Source organism: Hippocampus zosterae, chromosome 12 (assembly GCF_025434085.1).
Source record: "Hippocampus zosterae strain Florida chromosome 12, ASM2543408v3, whole genome shotgun sequence".
NCBI classification, from domain to species: Eukaryota; Metazoa; Chordata; class Actinopteri; order Syngnathiformes; family Syngnathidae; genus Hippocampus; species Hippocampus zosterae.
The window spans coordinates 7859956-7874642 of record NC_067462.1 but is presented as its reverse complement, the minus strand read 5'-3'; the positions used below and the strand labels follow the sequence as shown (position 1 = coordinate 7874642).

The 14687-nt window shown below is 44.2% G+C and overlaps 1 protein-coding gene and 2 long non-coding RNA genes across 4 annotated transcripts in view; 2 read left to right on the top strand and 1 right to left on the bottom strand.

The window, feature by feature from the left end:
• Window positions 1-7492, bottom strand: part of LOC127611644 (uncharacterized) — a 34503-nt gene extending 27011 nt beyond the window's left edge. Inside the window, exon 1 of the long non-coding RNA XR_007965397.1 lies at window positions 6730-7492. This is a non-coding gene — a long non-coding RNA (uncharacterized LOC127611644). The remainder of the gene's footprint in view (window positions 1-6729) is intronic.
• LOC127611648 (uncharacterized) overlaps window positions 1-14687 on the top strand; it is a 127271-nt gene that overhangs the window by 104453 nt on the left and 8131 nt on the right. The window lies entirely within an intron of this gene.
• On the top strand, window positions 340-14245 carry inpp4aa (inositol polyphosphate-4-phosphatase type I Aa). 2 transcript variants are annotated; one of them, XM_052082237.1, is made up of 24 exons: window positions 340-480; window positions 3475-3715; window positions 3813-3857; window positions 4217-4335; window positions 4411-4527; window positions 4617-4696; window positions 4792-4909; window positions 5792-5882; window positions 5962-6109; window positions 7489-7619; window positions 7958-8062; window positions 8253-8361; window positions 8455-8472; window positions 8835-9006; window positions 9396-9677; window positions 9758-9905; window positions 10086-10118; window positions 10218-10390; window positions 10470-10593; window positions 11182-11449; window positions 11575-11672; window positions 11746-11858; window positions 12686-12840; window positions 12940-14245. In XM_052082237.1, the coding sequence occupies exons 2-24, from the start codon at window positions 3586-3588 to the stop codon at window positions 13070-13072; spliced, it is 2910 nt and encodes a 969-aa protein (XP_051938197.1). In that variant the 5' UTR covers window positions 340-480; window positions 3475-3585; the 3' UTR covers window positions 13073-14245. The 2 variants fall into 2 exon arrangements, with proteins under 2 accessions (XP_051938197.1, XP_051938196.1); XM_052082236.1 differs by having other exon boundaries at window positions 12686-14245.

Below are 14687 nucleotides of genomic sequence, written 5' to 3'. Positions count from 1 at the left end.
CATTCTTAAAAAAAGGTCATTTGTCCAGTTTTACAATTCTGGGCAACAACACAGATCATAAGTAAAATGCAACGAGATTCATTTCCCGTATGAGGAATCAGTAGCGCCAAAAAGGGAAAGGCCCTTCTCAATAGTTTTGGCACATTTGCGTTCACTCATGTTTTGACTAAATAACCTGGATTGCTCAGCGCACCACCATAGATCACGTTCAAAACCTCATATCGCTCCCAAAAGTAGACCCATTTCAAAACTAAATCCCTTTCTCATACAATAATTAGTTATTATTCCATAAACAAGTTATTTGGTCAGAACAGGCTTTTAGCTCCCTCTAGTGGGATTGAGGAGTCCCTGCAGTGTGTCAGAGGGAGCCTGGGCGAGTCTCGTGTAGCTTGCAGACGCCGTCGAGCAGCCAGGATGACAGCAGCACTCTTCCGCTCACGAAGATAACACGTCTTCTTCTTCCACTTGCTTCTCGAAAAGGTCAGATTTCTTAATTGATCAGATTTCTTAATTTACATGTCCTCCCCGATGATGTCAGGCACACAGCGCGACAAGGCGCTGATGCTAAATTAATTTCGTTTTGGCTCTTTTTGTTTTTATCTGTGCTCACGCTCCCTCCTTCTCCTATTTCTAATCACCAGCAGACATCATGACGCCAATTTCTAGAATATTGTTGTGTGAATGTGTGACACTGCGCACACACGCACGCACACACAGTAGCCGTGCAAGTGATGCAAGCATCCAAGTAAACAGACGGGATGACACACCATGTTTCATGCGGGATTAAAATGCAGGCCATTGGCTGTGGATTATGAGGAGGGGAAAAGGGGATGTTTTCATTGTGTTTACAACCGGATGTGGCGCGTTTGACTCCTTCAGGATGGACCAAAAAAAGGGTTATGCTGTGAGAGTAGCATCTTTAAGGGTACGACAGTCAAACAGTGCATTTATAATGCAGAGGTGGGCAACCTGCGGTCCACGGGTCATATACAGCCTGTGAGGACGTTTGATCCAGTCTGCTATGCTTTGTGAAACAATTTAGAAATTTAAATTTTTGTTGGAATCGTGTTTGAATGCCGAAGGGCCGAGGCTGAACTGAAATGAATGAATCTGAAATATAAGAACAGGCCATATGGACATGTAGAAATTAGTGATTTTTCTCCATTGATTTGTGATTTTTTTTCTCAAGTGAAATGTTTGTGGCATATCACAAAAAAAGTAGAATTCAAAGATTGAACATGTTAGGAAAAAAAGATAACTGCCAGGGAAATGTTGGATTTGAGGTGACTATGTGTAATTTTGCGGTTAAATTAAGTGGTTTTGTTTTTTTGTGGAAAATGTGGAATGCTTTAAAAAAAATTGAAATTAGATTTATTTCAGTTTGGTAAAAATACAATACCGCAACATGAAAATTTCATTAGTAAGAATGCAATTTAAAATTTTCCCGTATGAGGTCTACTCTGAATTCTACTCAGATTCGTCTATTTCATTTTGTCCGAACCATCAACAATTAAATGAAATAAAAGCCCAATGTAACATTTTTTCCTGGAATATGTAATCTTAACCTCTGTCAATCAGACGAAACGATACTGAGATAATATACTCTGAAAGGTCGATGCAAAACGTGAAGTTTATTCTTTGATAGCTTCTTATTATTCCATACAGGGATATTAGCACAAAACACGACCAATTATTTCAGTGGGGAAAAAAACAGTTGTCAGCAATAGGGGCAACGTAAAATGGCTTCCCACCGGCTTCAGCCACGAGAGGCCTGTTGATAGTCCGTGAATCCGTGATAGTGACGCACTGTGATGCTGTGACGTCGATAATGTGTGAGGCGTCCTGTCAGAATGTTTTCCTGGGAGGTTCTTGGGAAATTATGTATTAAAATTAAAAAGCCTACGTTTGATGGAACAGGTGGTTCTGACTGCACCCGCAGTCTTCCAGCAGGGGGCTCACAGGAGAGCAGCGGGAAGGGAAGCTTCAAGGTGCCGAAATGTGAAATGAACTGATGTCCATAAAGGCACCATCGTGGACTACTAATGTTACTTGCTGAGCCTTAGCTCAACCGTATAACTGCGCACTTTCCAGTTAGCTACAGTCCCCCCAGTCTGCAAGTACATCCCCTTTACTCATGTTTGTGAGGTTGCAAGGTGGGGGTGCCAAATAAGGCAGCCCCCACATGATGTCGAAGCTCGCCGCATGCAGCTGAGAATGATGGTGGTTGTCAAACACATGTAGCTGCGGTAATCTTTGACTCCCTGTGTCGCCGCAACAAACCAACTGTGACACTCCTTCAGAGCTTCTCTCGGGCGATGCTACAGCACCCCCGACTCGTGATGACGTGATAAACGCCTACAAAACAAGCACACACCCTAACGAGGGATACAGCAGCCGTACTAATGCCTTCGTCATCTGTGACTGGGCAGAAGAGCAGCGTGTGTTGGCTTGGGTTGGTGACGTCAAAACAGACTCAAGCAAAAATAGAGCGCCGTGGCGGATGCTCCACGCATGAATCCACAGCGACCTACACACGTATATGGCTCATCCCTTTTTGTTAGTGTCGTCACATAAATACTGTATATTGTTGATGCTTTTACAGGATTCCAAACGTGTCATCTGGATCTGCACAGAAAATGGGATGGACAGTAAAATGGTTAAAAAATATACTTTTGAGGATTTTACAATGTGGTTTACCGTTTCGTAATGTAGACAGCAACCATTACTATTTAATGTGTTAAGCAGTTCCGATAATGGTTGGATATTCATTCATTTATTTTGTAATAATAGCAATACGGTACAAAATGATAGTTGGGGAATCGTGAATTATTATTTGATTTATTTTACTGTAATTTTTCCAATACCTTTAAATGTATATGTTTATACTGTATTTGAATGTATTGCTATATTTTGGGGTTTCCCCCAATGCTGTAGGAGGCACTTTAGGACATGTGGTAGTTGAACAAAGATGATTTGATTAAAAAAAAACATGCTCCTAAGGGAATACTAGTTGTAATCTTCCAATTAGGTTTTTTGTATTAAAATGTATTTTATGAACATTCAAAAGTGAATGAAATACTCCAACAGCATGTGTCACATCTACACTTATTACCCCATAAGACTCCATTGTTAGTTTATTTTTTATTGGGACACACCTGGCATCTATTTTGGACAATTCTATGCTTGCAATTTTGTGGGAATGGTGTGTGGAATAAACATCCTCCACCTTCTACCCTGATCAAGGAGCAGGTGTATTTTTAGCCGTGTGAGAGTTCACACTGAGAAAAGTTTGCCACTGCCTACATTAGCACATCAACAGAATCGGTGTGTGCAAGCAGATAATTGTGTCAATTTAAATGCAGCCAGCTGTGTGAGAGGATGATGTCAGCATCATTATCATTAGTTGTCTGTCTCATCTGTTTCTATGGCGACATCGGACTAACCCCACTCCTCTTCTTGTTTGCCTTTCGTTAGTGACTCATATGTGACTGCCGAGACTGAGGGACCCATATCGCGAGGGGAATTCAGGTTCTAGGTTCACTTGAGATTTCTTCAGGACTCCTTTAAATTAAAAAAAAAAAAAGAATGCATCCTCAGCCCCGCCGTGACCCGTCCATGTCTGGGAAAGAGCGCAGCCCCCGTCACAGGCCGTGGTCAGTCTACCGGGCCAACACGTTTGATCTTTCATCGGAGATGATGGGGCTGGCGCTGTCAGGTAACCATGAGACCGTATCCATGGTAACATGTTTGCTCTGTTGATGATTAAAAAAAAAGGTATTCCAATTGAGCTCTTCTTCCTCTTCTGTCAACAGGCAACAGTCAGGACCCAGATGAGCCGGTGTTAGAGTTCAGTTTGGGTAAGACCACAGAACACTTTTTTTTTTAATCGAAGGACCAAGTAACCAGTGACTTGCTTAAAACAGGGACCAAATCAAATGACTGGGGACTAACTAACGATAACAATCAAATCATTTCTCTTGTAGTAGTTTTTTGGAACCAAATGACTGATGAGGAGACTCGGATCATATAGCTCAGAACTTGGGACTCACTCTAGATTTGCACCAGAGGACGATGAATTGCTCAAACCTGGTCCAGAACAATTAGATCTTACTCACCGCAGCTCAATTGTTTGTTTTACAAACATTTGAAAATGCATTTATGTGAGAGCATATAATCAAGGATGAATGACTGCTCCCCGACTTCCTGTTTCCTCCAGTCTGCAGTGAACTGATCACACCGACTGTCGACCGTAAGCCCAGCAGCTTTGTGGCTGTCAGCTGCACCACTCCCCCTCAGGCCTTCTGGACCAAACATTCTCAAACAGAAATAATTGAGGTATAGAACACACACACACGTCTTTCCTTTATGCTGTTAAGGAGAAGCAACCTAAGCCTTCTGTGTTGCCCACAGGGGACAAGTAACCCCATCTTCCTGAGCAGCGTGGCCTTCTTCCAGGACTCTCTGATCACCCAGCAGACCCAGGTCAAGCTCTGCGTCTACGACGTGAAGGATCGTTCCCAGGGCACCGTAAGTCACATGCGGAATCTTTGTGTCACGATCAAACCAACCACTTTGGTGAACTCTCTTAAATACCAATTGTGTCTCGTATCGACCAGATGTACATGCTCGGCTCGGCTATATTTTCTTTGAAGGAGCTCCTGCAGGACAAACACCACCGCCTGCACCTCACTCTCAGGTAGCCCCTAACACCCAACCCTCTCTTCAGCGTGCTCCTCCTTTAAAGAAACCTCCAGCTGGACTGGGGATCTCGCTCATTGAGTTTACTTCCAGGTCGGCCGAGAATGAGCGAGTGGGAAATCTTACAGTCATTGCCTGGCAGATTGAGGAGAAACGTGAGCAGAGGGCGCCAGTCGCCAAACTACAGCGAGGAGACACTGTTAATGGAAGGGTGAGTGGGCAGGAATCGCTTAATTGTGATCTCATGACTATTTCTGGTAGCAAGTAAGAAAGTACAAATATTTTGGGACCGTACTGATATTGTTCAGATACAGTATCTGTAATTTACGGATTGATATCTGATATATATACATGATGGAGTATTGACGACTTGTCACATTTACTCCTCACATTTGAAAGCAGATATCTGTACTTTCCACTCTTTACTGTCAAAATAGGCTCTGTACTTTTTTATAATGATACAATATACGAAAAAAAAGAGAGAGGTAAAGGCAACCGCGGTTGAGATGATCTTGAAATCTTAAGTCAGTAACAAGAATGCTTTGAGAGAAATGTGCCGTATCTTGCGCCAGGCTAAAAACCACAAACTTCTAGCTAGTGTTAAAAACGTCTCCATCTAAACTGAAAAACACAGAATGTGTATTTCTTGGTTTGTTAATTATTAGCGAATATAGCTTTTTTTTTTTGCTAATCAATTCACAACATTAGAAAGGCTTTGTGAATATGCTGTTTTGGTACAGTAGCATAACAGCCGAGACAATGCTAGCTAGCTCTCTCAGATTATTTCTGTCCTAAGCATGAGCAGTGAGGTGAAAAAAGACCAACTATTTTTGTTTTGTTGTGCCACGATATCAAATCAGGTATTATGTATAATTTATGATCAAATTTTACTTTTTACCTTTGTACTATTTAGTGCTTTAGTACATTTCGGTGTCTATCCGTTTACTTCTACTTAAATACAGGAGCTGAATCAGTACACATACCCCTAATTTAAATATCTATACGTCTGACTCGGTTAGACAGTATACTTTTGCCGTTTCAATATGTAGCAATGAAAAGTCATGTCCAGATTAATACCGGCACACGATTCCAGATGGTCCTTCCAGTCGACGAAAGCCTGACTGAATCCAAAGGCATCAAGTCCAAGTCTTCATCCCTGTGTAAAGATCCTCTGCTTAAGGCCGGTGAGTACCATCGGCGAGCGTCTGAACTTCAAGAAAGTTTCTACAGCGTCACGCCGGTTACGTTTCCGGTCATTTGAAGTGTTTGGAAGCGTCATGTCCCAGACGTACCGTTTCCCCACCACGGACGGCAACCATCTCGGCGTCCTGGAGCAGATGGCTGAGAGTGTGCTCTCCCTGCAAATCCCTCGACAGTTTGTGAAGCTGCTGCTGGAAGAAGATGCCGTTAGGTATCGTTAAGAGTCAGTGGCGCGCCGTGCATTTCAACCTTAGGTGACGTCACATACAGTACATGACAACAATATAGGCTTGTCAGGCAGCACTTAATTTCAGGAGCACTTTACAACCATCAAGTATGCATTCACAATTAAGAGCAGGAAACTACATTTACAGATCTAGTCAAAAATAAAAAGATTTAAAAAATACTAAATAAAATGGCACCCAAATTATGCTGTGTGATCATAAACCAGTCTGTCCAATAAATTGCGCAATGTTGCAGTTCCATATAAGACACCAACCACACGATAACAAAACAAACTATTCTTTGAGAATAAAATTAACAGATCATTTGCATTTCGAGAATAGGCTATACAACAGCAACTAATTGAAAATGTTGAGCAGCTGAGATTGAACAAATTTTAGTGCACACAGCACACTACAATGCGGCATTATAAATTGCAGGTGAGCTGATTTATTTGATACATTTTTGTATCTTTGTCATTTTATTTCGTGACCATTAATACTAACAAAATAAAATAACAAGAAGAAATGTAAAATAAAATTCATTTACTCACCAATGTAGTGCCTGTTCGCTGAGCTGCAGACCTACACGAGTGTCCAAGCTGCAGACCTACGCGAGTGTCCCCAAATGTTTTTAAACGCACCGTAGCTTGTAAGTGCCCAGCCGTGCTTTGATGTTTCCTTGCTGCCTTGGTAAAACAACTTAAATAGGTAAATCCAGTGGAAGGTACGTCTTGAAAATTGTGTGCAAAGTAGTCCTGCAACCAGATCAACGTCTTCTCCTTCGGCCATTTTGGGTCAAAATGCAGCAACAGCACCCTCTAGCAGGCGCTAATCCAATCACCGAACGCGCACGTCCAGTGCCGACGTAACCCCGGTGTCGTGATCTGATTGGCTATTGCAAGTTGACTGTGCTCGTTCATTTACAGCGCACAGGGGCCTGCTCTGTTTAATCTGTAAGCCCCGAGCAATTTTAATTGACCTGGCAACACAAGCTGTCTGAAATATGATTGGTTAAAAACTCTACCATAGTTAAATAAGTTATTTATTGAGTGGCTTTCAATGTTATTTAAAATAAACCACTCGACTAAGTGGAAATAATATGACGTAAAGAATACAGATAATTTTGTTTACATATTTATGAAAATAAAATAACATAAATTACATTGATGTTATTCTCAGAAAAGTACATTTATTCAATTTACTTTTCTGAGAATGTTTAGGCCAGCAGAGAAGGCCTTGCTGGCCCTGACGGAACGCCACTGTTGAGAGTTAACTCTCTCGACCAGGTTGCATAACAACTTCCACTACCTCTTCCGTTTTCCTTGAAATTGAGATCATGCTTCTGTATACCTTCATTATCACAAAGGGTGTGTGAACTGGAAGAACTGGGCGAGCTGTCTCCGTGCTGGGAGAACCTCAGGAGGCAGATTATCACTCATTACCAGACCATCATTCTCACATATCAGGAGACCATCAGTGACCTGCATGAGTACAAAGGTAAGAACCACAAGTTTAGTGTGTACTGTATCCTGGAACACAGCCCCCAACCATTGTAAACTTTTTTTTAGCAAAACCACATTGTTCAACTTCAAAATAATTACATAACAAACCTGCTTGGATCTGATCTGAATTTGATGCACACAACGTTTTGGAGCATCAATGATTGAGTCGACTAGAACATTCATCATTCAAATATATTGCCTCCATATTATGCATAGAGCTACTTGTATAAAATAAGCAACAAGTCTCTTACTCTTCGTGCTGTGGTAGGTGCAAATGTTTTGGTTGGCAATTGAGTTCAAACGGAAATAAATGAGAACGTTTCTCCTTTTCAGGACCTTCTTTTAAATCTAGCACACTGAAAGCTGAGAGGAAGTTGGAGTTTATTCCGACAAATTTACACATCCAGAGGATGAGAGTACAAGGAGAATCCGGCTATGGTAAACTTGCAGACCCAATACTCAATCCACTATTTCACGAAATACGATCTTGGTTTCGATAGAATTTCTGCCACATCTTTTCCATTGGATCTTATTAGACTGTGAGCCGAACGGGTTATCTTGTTGGACTTTCACAGAAATGTTATTTATTTTCCGTTGTTGTCACTTTACACCCGTGTCATTCGATCAGACCACACGTATGACGTGGTGACCAACGGCGCTCCCGCTGCACACCATCAAGGCTTCAAAGGCTGCGGCCTGAGGAAACTCCTGCACAAGCTTGAAGAGACCAGAAAAAAGTAAGACGAAGGAAGCAGTTATTAAGTGTGCCCAAATTGATTAATTGGAGATAGAGTTGACCCTTTCTTCCTGTTTCTTTTTTGCACAACCAGCTCTTACGATGAAGAGAGGTGAGACTGATGATGACGCCGGTGCTTTGGTGACGTTATTGGCGCTTGCGCTATAATGCTATTCGTATCATATCTGCTACATGCATATTTATTAAGTAAGTCATTCTTTGTATTACAATTAAATCATCTGTATCAAATTTGATACACACCAAAAATTATGATTTTCCCCAAATTGTAATTTCACATGGAATCGACATAACGGTGACTAAAATGTGAAAATCTCATAACATAATATAGCAAAAATATTTTTGTGGATTTTGTTATATAAGGGTTCATAAACATCGCAGTTCCCAAAAATCTGAATTTTCTGGCTATTCTTTGATGTGGTTAAATCGCCGTGTTTTTTCCCATCATTCCGCCAGGTTAAGAGGAATGGCATATCAGCCGCAGGATGTCGTCAGAGCAAAGGAGCTGATCGGCCAAATTAACACACTGAAGACCCAAGTGTGCTATTACATCGAGCGTCTGACGAGAGCGGCCAAGGAGCGCTCGGCCAACGCAGTGGAGAGAACTTTGACCATCCTCAAAGAGAAGGTGGGTAGAAGCATGAGGATTTGATCCTGATATTCATTTTGCATTCTGTAAGTAAATAGATTAAGTATAAGAAAGACGCTCGATCAAGTCGCATGCATTATTCTGGGTTTTCGTCGTGGTATTTGATTGACAGTTGAGTCGAACGTGGTTTCAGTGCATTCAGCAGAGCGACGATGTAGGAATTGTTTGCAATTGTAAAAATGTAAACATTTGACAAAAATCGCACAGCCTTGACTGAGATCCTACTCAACATCATAGCACATTTAACCCTTTCGGGCAGAGCAGTTACTACAATGGACAGCTTACCATGTTATCGGGTTACAGGGTGCGCGAAAGGGTTAAGTCCAATCGAAATGACTTTCGGCAATCTGTGTGCTGGCCTATTTCAGACTCGTCAATTGGTGAGCGTGTGCGACTCCAAGCTCTTGTCGTCGGCCATCGTCGCCCTTGCCGCCGCCCGCCCGGAGTCCGCCCTGCAAGGCAGCCCGTCCCCATCCTCATCCTCCCTGTCGCCTTCCTCGCGCTCCCCCTCGCGCTCACCCGCTCACCACCCATCATCCCCATCGCGGGTGGCGACCTCTCCCTCCCGTCTCGCCACCCCGCCAGAGAGCATCGACGGGATTAAAAACAAGCGGGCCTCATTGCAGGCTGACTTGCACACGGAGGAGTGGGTACGAGAACGTCCGCGGGCCTCTTCGTGTCCATTTTGTGTCGTCGTGATGAGACTTTATCGAATGTAATGTGTGTGCAGGAGAAAGTGTGTCTGAATGTAGACAAGAGTCTGGAGTGCGTAATTCAGAGGGTGGACAGGTTGCTGCGTGGGGATCAGCTGCAAAGTGACAGCAGTTCCGATGACGTGTTTGCATTGGCAAGTGAGGACCCCACAAAGACAAAAAAAGGTTAACCTCTCATATTTTCCGATTCTGAAACTGCTCCAGGAACAGAATATCAAACTGTTTCTGAACAACAATTGAACCAAATCTTACATTGTGAAAGATAATCACGGAAGAAACCATAACAAAAAAAAAAAGACATACTGACACATGCCCACAAAATGTGTTGTTATCTCTCACTGCTAGGGAGCAGTCCCGAGCGGGAAAAATCATCACCAGGTAAGATCTGAATGAAGACAATAAAATTCAGCATCAAGCATACATTATGAGGTCATTCTCAGTTTGTAGCGTAAAGCAACCATTGCCTCTTACCCGCAGGCGAGTGGGCCGAGGCCCTGCACCCTCTGCTCTCCACGCTGAGCGACTGCGCCTCGCTGATGAGTGACAAAGCCAAGAAGGCCATGGTGTTCCTCCTCATGCAAGACAGCGCTCCCACCATCGCCATGAGCCTCACGCTGCAGTACCGCCGCGACGTCGTCTTCTGCCAGACCGTCAGTTCTCGGCAGCTGCCTGCAACCGCACCAAAACCAAGATGAGGAGGATGATGATTTCTGTCGATGTGCTTTACAGCTAACGGCTCTTACCTGCGGCTTCGTCCTCAAGCTGAGGAACAGTCTGCCCGACTCAGGTTTCCTCAAGCAGCTCCACACCATTGGCCTGCTGGTGCAGTATGAGAGCTTGCTCAGCACCTACGGTAATGTGTGAGTGTAGTGGCCGAGACCAGTATTCAGCCAGTGCACATATTACGGTATATATGTGGGTGTGGATCACCGGGCCGCCAGACCATCCATCCATCCATTTTCTGAACCGCTTAATCCTCACTACGGTCGCGGGGCGGTGCTGGAGCCTATCCCAGCCGTCTTCGGGCAGTAGGCGGGGGAGACCAGGGATCAGTTGCCAGCCAATCGCAGGGCACACAGAGACGAACAAACATCCACGCTCACATTCACACCTAGGGACAATTTAGAGCGTCCAATCAGCCTGCCATGCATGTTTTTGGAACGTGGGAGGAAACCGGAGCACCCGGAGAAAACCCACGCAGGCCCGGGGAGAACATGCAAACTCCACACAGGGAGGCCGGAGCTGGTATCGAACCCGGTACCTCTGCACTGTGAAGCCGACGTGCTAACCACTGGACTACCGGGCCGCCCCGCCAGACCATAAGATATCAAATTAAACCGTGTGTGTGTGTGTGTGTGTGTGCGTGTATTTGAGGAAATCTCAGTTTCCTGAAATGTTGTGACAAGCGTTCATACATCCATTTGTTTTTGTCACCTTTTAGGTGAGGAGCTCGCCATGTTGGAGGACATGAGCGTGGGGGTGAATGACCTGAGGAACGTCACCTTTAAAATCACGCAAGCAAGTACGGCCTTCAGCCCGGACATGCTGCCCGTCATCACGGGAAACAGGAACGGTTTTAACATCAGAGTCCCCATCCCCGCGGCCATTTTCGACAGTCTGCCACGGGAAATCCAGAACGGCATGCTGCTGCGCGTGCAGCCTGTCCTCTTCAACGTAGGCATCAATGAGCAGCAAACGCTGGCTGAGAAGTAAGTTCATCCTAAAAAAAATTCAAGAAAATAAGACAATGAATGAACATTTTTAAAAAGTCTGCAATTTTTTAAGATTTGATGGCGATATTGGTCATGTCATGTCTGTTGGTGTGTGTGTGCAGGTTCGGAGACACATCTCTGCAGGAGGTAATCAATACCGAGAGCATGGCTCGCCTCAGCTTGTACTACGACCACTTTAAAGAAGTCCTGCCCGAAGATTGTGAGTCCACTCTTCCTCCAAGCATAAAGACCACCACAAAACTCCATTCTTCCTCCTCCTGTCATCTTCGCAGGTCTTCCTCGCTCGCGTAGCACCACCAGTCTGCCCGATCTGCTCAAACAGCTCAGTCACAATGTCAACGCCAAAAAGAGCAAGAACGTGGAGATTTTGTGGCAGGCGGCAGAGGTAAGTGCTCACCACCCTCTTAAAATCATGCCCAAAGTCATATTTTGACAATTATTTATATATACTGTGTATCTATATATAAATAGGCGGCCCGGTAGTCCAGTGGTTAGCATGTCGGCTTCACAGTGCAGAGGTACTGGGTTCGATTCCAGCTCCGGCCTCCCTGTGTGGAGTTTGCATGTTCTCCCCGGGCCTGCGTGGGTTTTCTCCGGGTGCTCCGGTTTCCTCCCACATTCCAAAAACATGCGTGGCAGGCTGATTGAACACTCTAAATTGTCCCTAGGTGTGAGTGTGAGTGCGAATGGTTGTTCGTTTCTGTGTGCCCTGCGATTGGCTGGCAACCGATTCAGGGTGTCCCCCGCCTAATGCCCGAAGACAGCTGGTATAGGCTCCAGCACCCCCCGCGACCCTAGTGAGGATCAAGCGGCTCGGAAGATGAATGAATGAATATATATAAATATATAAAATTCAATAATCCAAGCTCGAAATTCAACAGGAAGGCTGCCTGTCCAATTTCATCTATCTCTGCCAGCAACATATAGTGACAGGCAGAACAATTCAATTTGCATCCGCTGGACATCGGGGGGCACCTGTGTATCCTTTTTTTGTTTGGTGGTGTACTCTCACGTTGTCCCCAACGTAAAAGTGTCTTACATTTGCATTACGTGAGCGCTAACAGAGAAATCGATACTGAGCGCGGGAAAAAAAAAAACACTCGATACTGTTCAGTGAGACCCAGAAAAGGACGAGCATTGTCCGAATTCATCCAAGTAGATTTCGCAGCAGCCCCGTGAGTCTAACGACTTCTTTTCCTGCATCGGCTGCAGGCATGCCGGCGCCTGAACGGCGTGCGTTTCACAAGCTGCAAGAGCGCCAAGGACCGCACGGCCATGTCGCTGACCCTGGAGCAGTGTCACATCCTAGAGCAGGAGCACGCTCTGGCGCCGCAGGTCTTCTACCAGGCTTTGGACTGCATGCGCAGGTCAGTTGCTCGCCAGATGCTGATCACGAATGCAGTGGTACTGCACTGTACTATTATTGTTACCTCCTGTGCTCTTATGCGTTTTGCTCGTGCAAACAGCGAGGGCTGCAGACGGGAGAACACCATGAAGAACGTGGGCTGCCGCAAATACGCCTTCAACTCACTCCAGCTCAAGGCCTTCCCCAAACAGTATCGCCCTCCGGAGGGCACGTACGGGAAAGTCGAATCCTAACCGAGATATAAAGTAGAAAGACTGATGAAGCGCCTCTAATATGTACACACGCACACAGGCGCGCGCACGCACACACATGCAAACACACACACACTTGTTTGTATTTAGTTACTAATAAGGAGATTCATTTATGTCCAAGTGCTATTGTAGGTTGCTTTCTCGTGATTTTGCTTCCTGGCAAATTGAAGTACAAAAGCCAAGCAATGTTAAGTGCCACATTGAAAAGAAAAAAATAAACAAAAATACACGACAAGATTAGGCGTAATCACGCAGGGATGGTCATCAATTTGCAGTCGAATACCTGAGATTTTTTTTCCTGTTCCGTTTAACTCCAATTTTAAGAAGTGAATTTCAAAATCCGCCCACACACGTCTAAGTCATGCTCCTCTGATTTCATTTATCTCCCCATGTAATCCTTGGATGTTATTCTCATCACATTATGACTTTAAAAAAAAGCTTTCATCTCATTTTAAAAAGTTCTTTCAACTATTCTCAAAAATAGACATTTTCTTTCAATATTGTAGCTCATACTTTTCTCAAAACGTCTTTCCTGAAAATTCCAACATCATTCTCAAAATGGCACAATTTAAACCTCACCTTAATTCGCAGTCATCCCCCCCACCCCCAATACTCCTTCATACGTAGCCAGTCTACTGATTTTTTTTCCTCACAAATGATGATGAAATATGTGAATGTGCAGGAAAACAGAGGTTGTGTGTCAGGTGCACGAAATGTTCCCAGCGCACTAGCTGTGAATTGAGTATTATTTGATTGTACACCGGAAGCTACTGTGGTGTGTCTTTTAATTGGCAGAATAAGAACCATGCAGCATGTATTGCTTTGATTCACCACATTCAGTTCACTTATGATCAACGTGGCACACACCAAAAAATAAAAAAATGCGCATGGGATTTAAAAAAAAGCATTTTTGCTGCAGTCAAGCAGAAATTGTACTGAGCTTTCACACCTCTTCTGTTGCTGCCATATCAGGCCCCATGTATCTTACTGTACTATATCAACAAACACTGCCAACTTTATTTTAGGAATCATAGTTATTTTGCTTATAGCTACTTATGTTAATGTACGTTACTGAAATTATTGAGTATGTTACATGCACACGGGTGGAAGAGTTGGTAAAAATGGCTGCTGAATAAAGAGATGGTCAACTCAAAAGCCTGTAATGTTTATTTCCTGTTTTCTTGGATATGGACACATTTGACACGTTTGCCTGAAAGGTCTGGCCGTATATGAATACTATATTCTCCAATAGCAGGTGGTGACTGGTTAGCACGTCCACCTCACAGTGCAGAGGTGCGAGTTTTGAGACTAGGCCTGGGCCTTCCTCCGTGGAGTGTGCGTGTTCTCCGCATGCTTGCGTGGGTTTTTCTCTGGGTACTTTGGTTTCCTCCCACATTCCAAAAACATGCATGGCAGGTTAATGGAACACTCTAGATTGTCCCTAGGTGTGATAATGAGCGCGGGTGGTTGTTCATTTATGTGTGCCTTGCGATTGGCTGGCAACCGGTTCAGGGTGTCCCCCGCTGACTGCCCAAAGACAGCTGGGATAGGCTACAGCACACTCGCGACCATTTAAGAGGATAAAGCAGATGTGATC

Excerpts from the sequence above, each read along its gene's own strand:
- inpp4aa (XM_052082236.1), top strand. The coding sequence starts at position 3,586 with ATGCATCCTCAGCCCCGCCGTGACCCGTCCATGTCTGGGAAAGAGCGC. Across the intron at positions 8,063-8,252 it reads ACAAGGAGAATCCGGCTATG|ACCACACGTATGACGTGGTG; the intron begins GTAAACTTGCAG and ends TCATTCGATCAG. Across the intron at positions 9,906-10,085 it reads CCCCACAAAGACAAAAAAAG|GGAGCAGTCCCGAGCGGGAA; the intron begins GTTAACCTCTCA and ends TCTCACTGCTAG.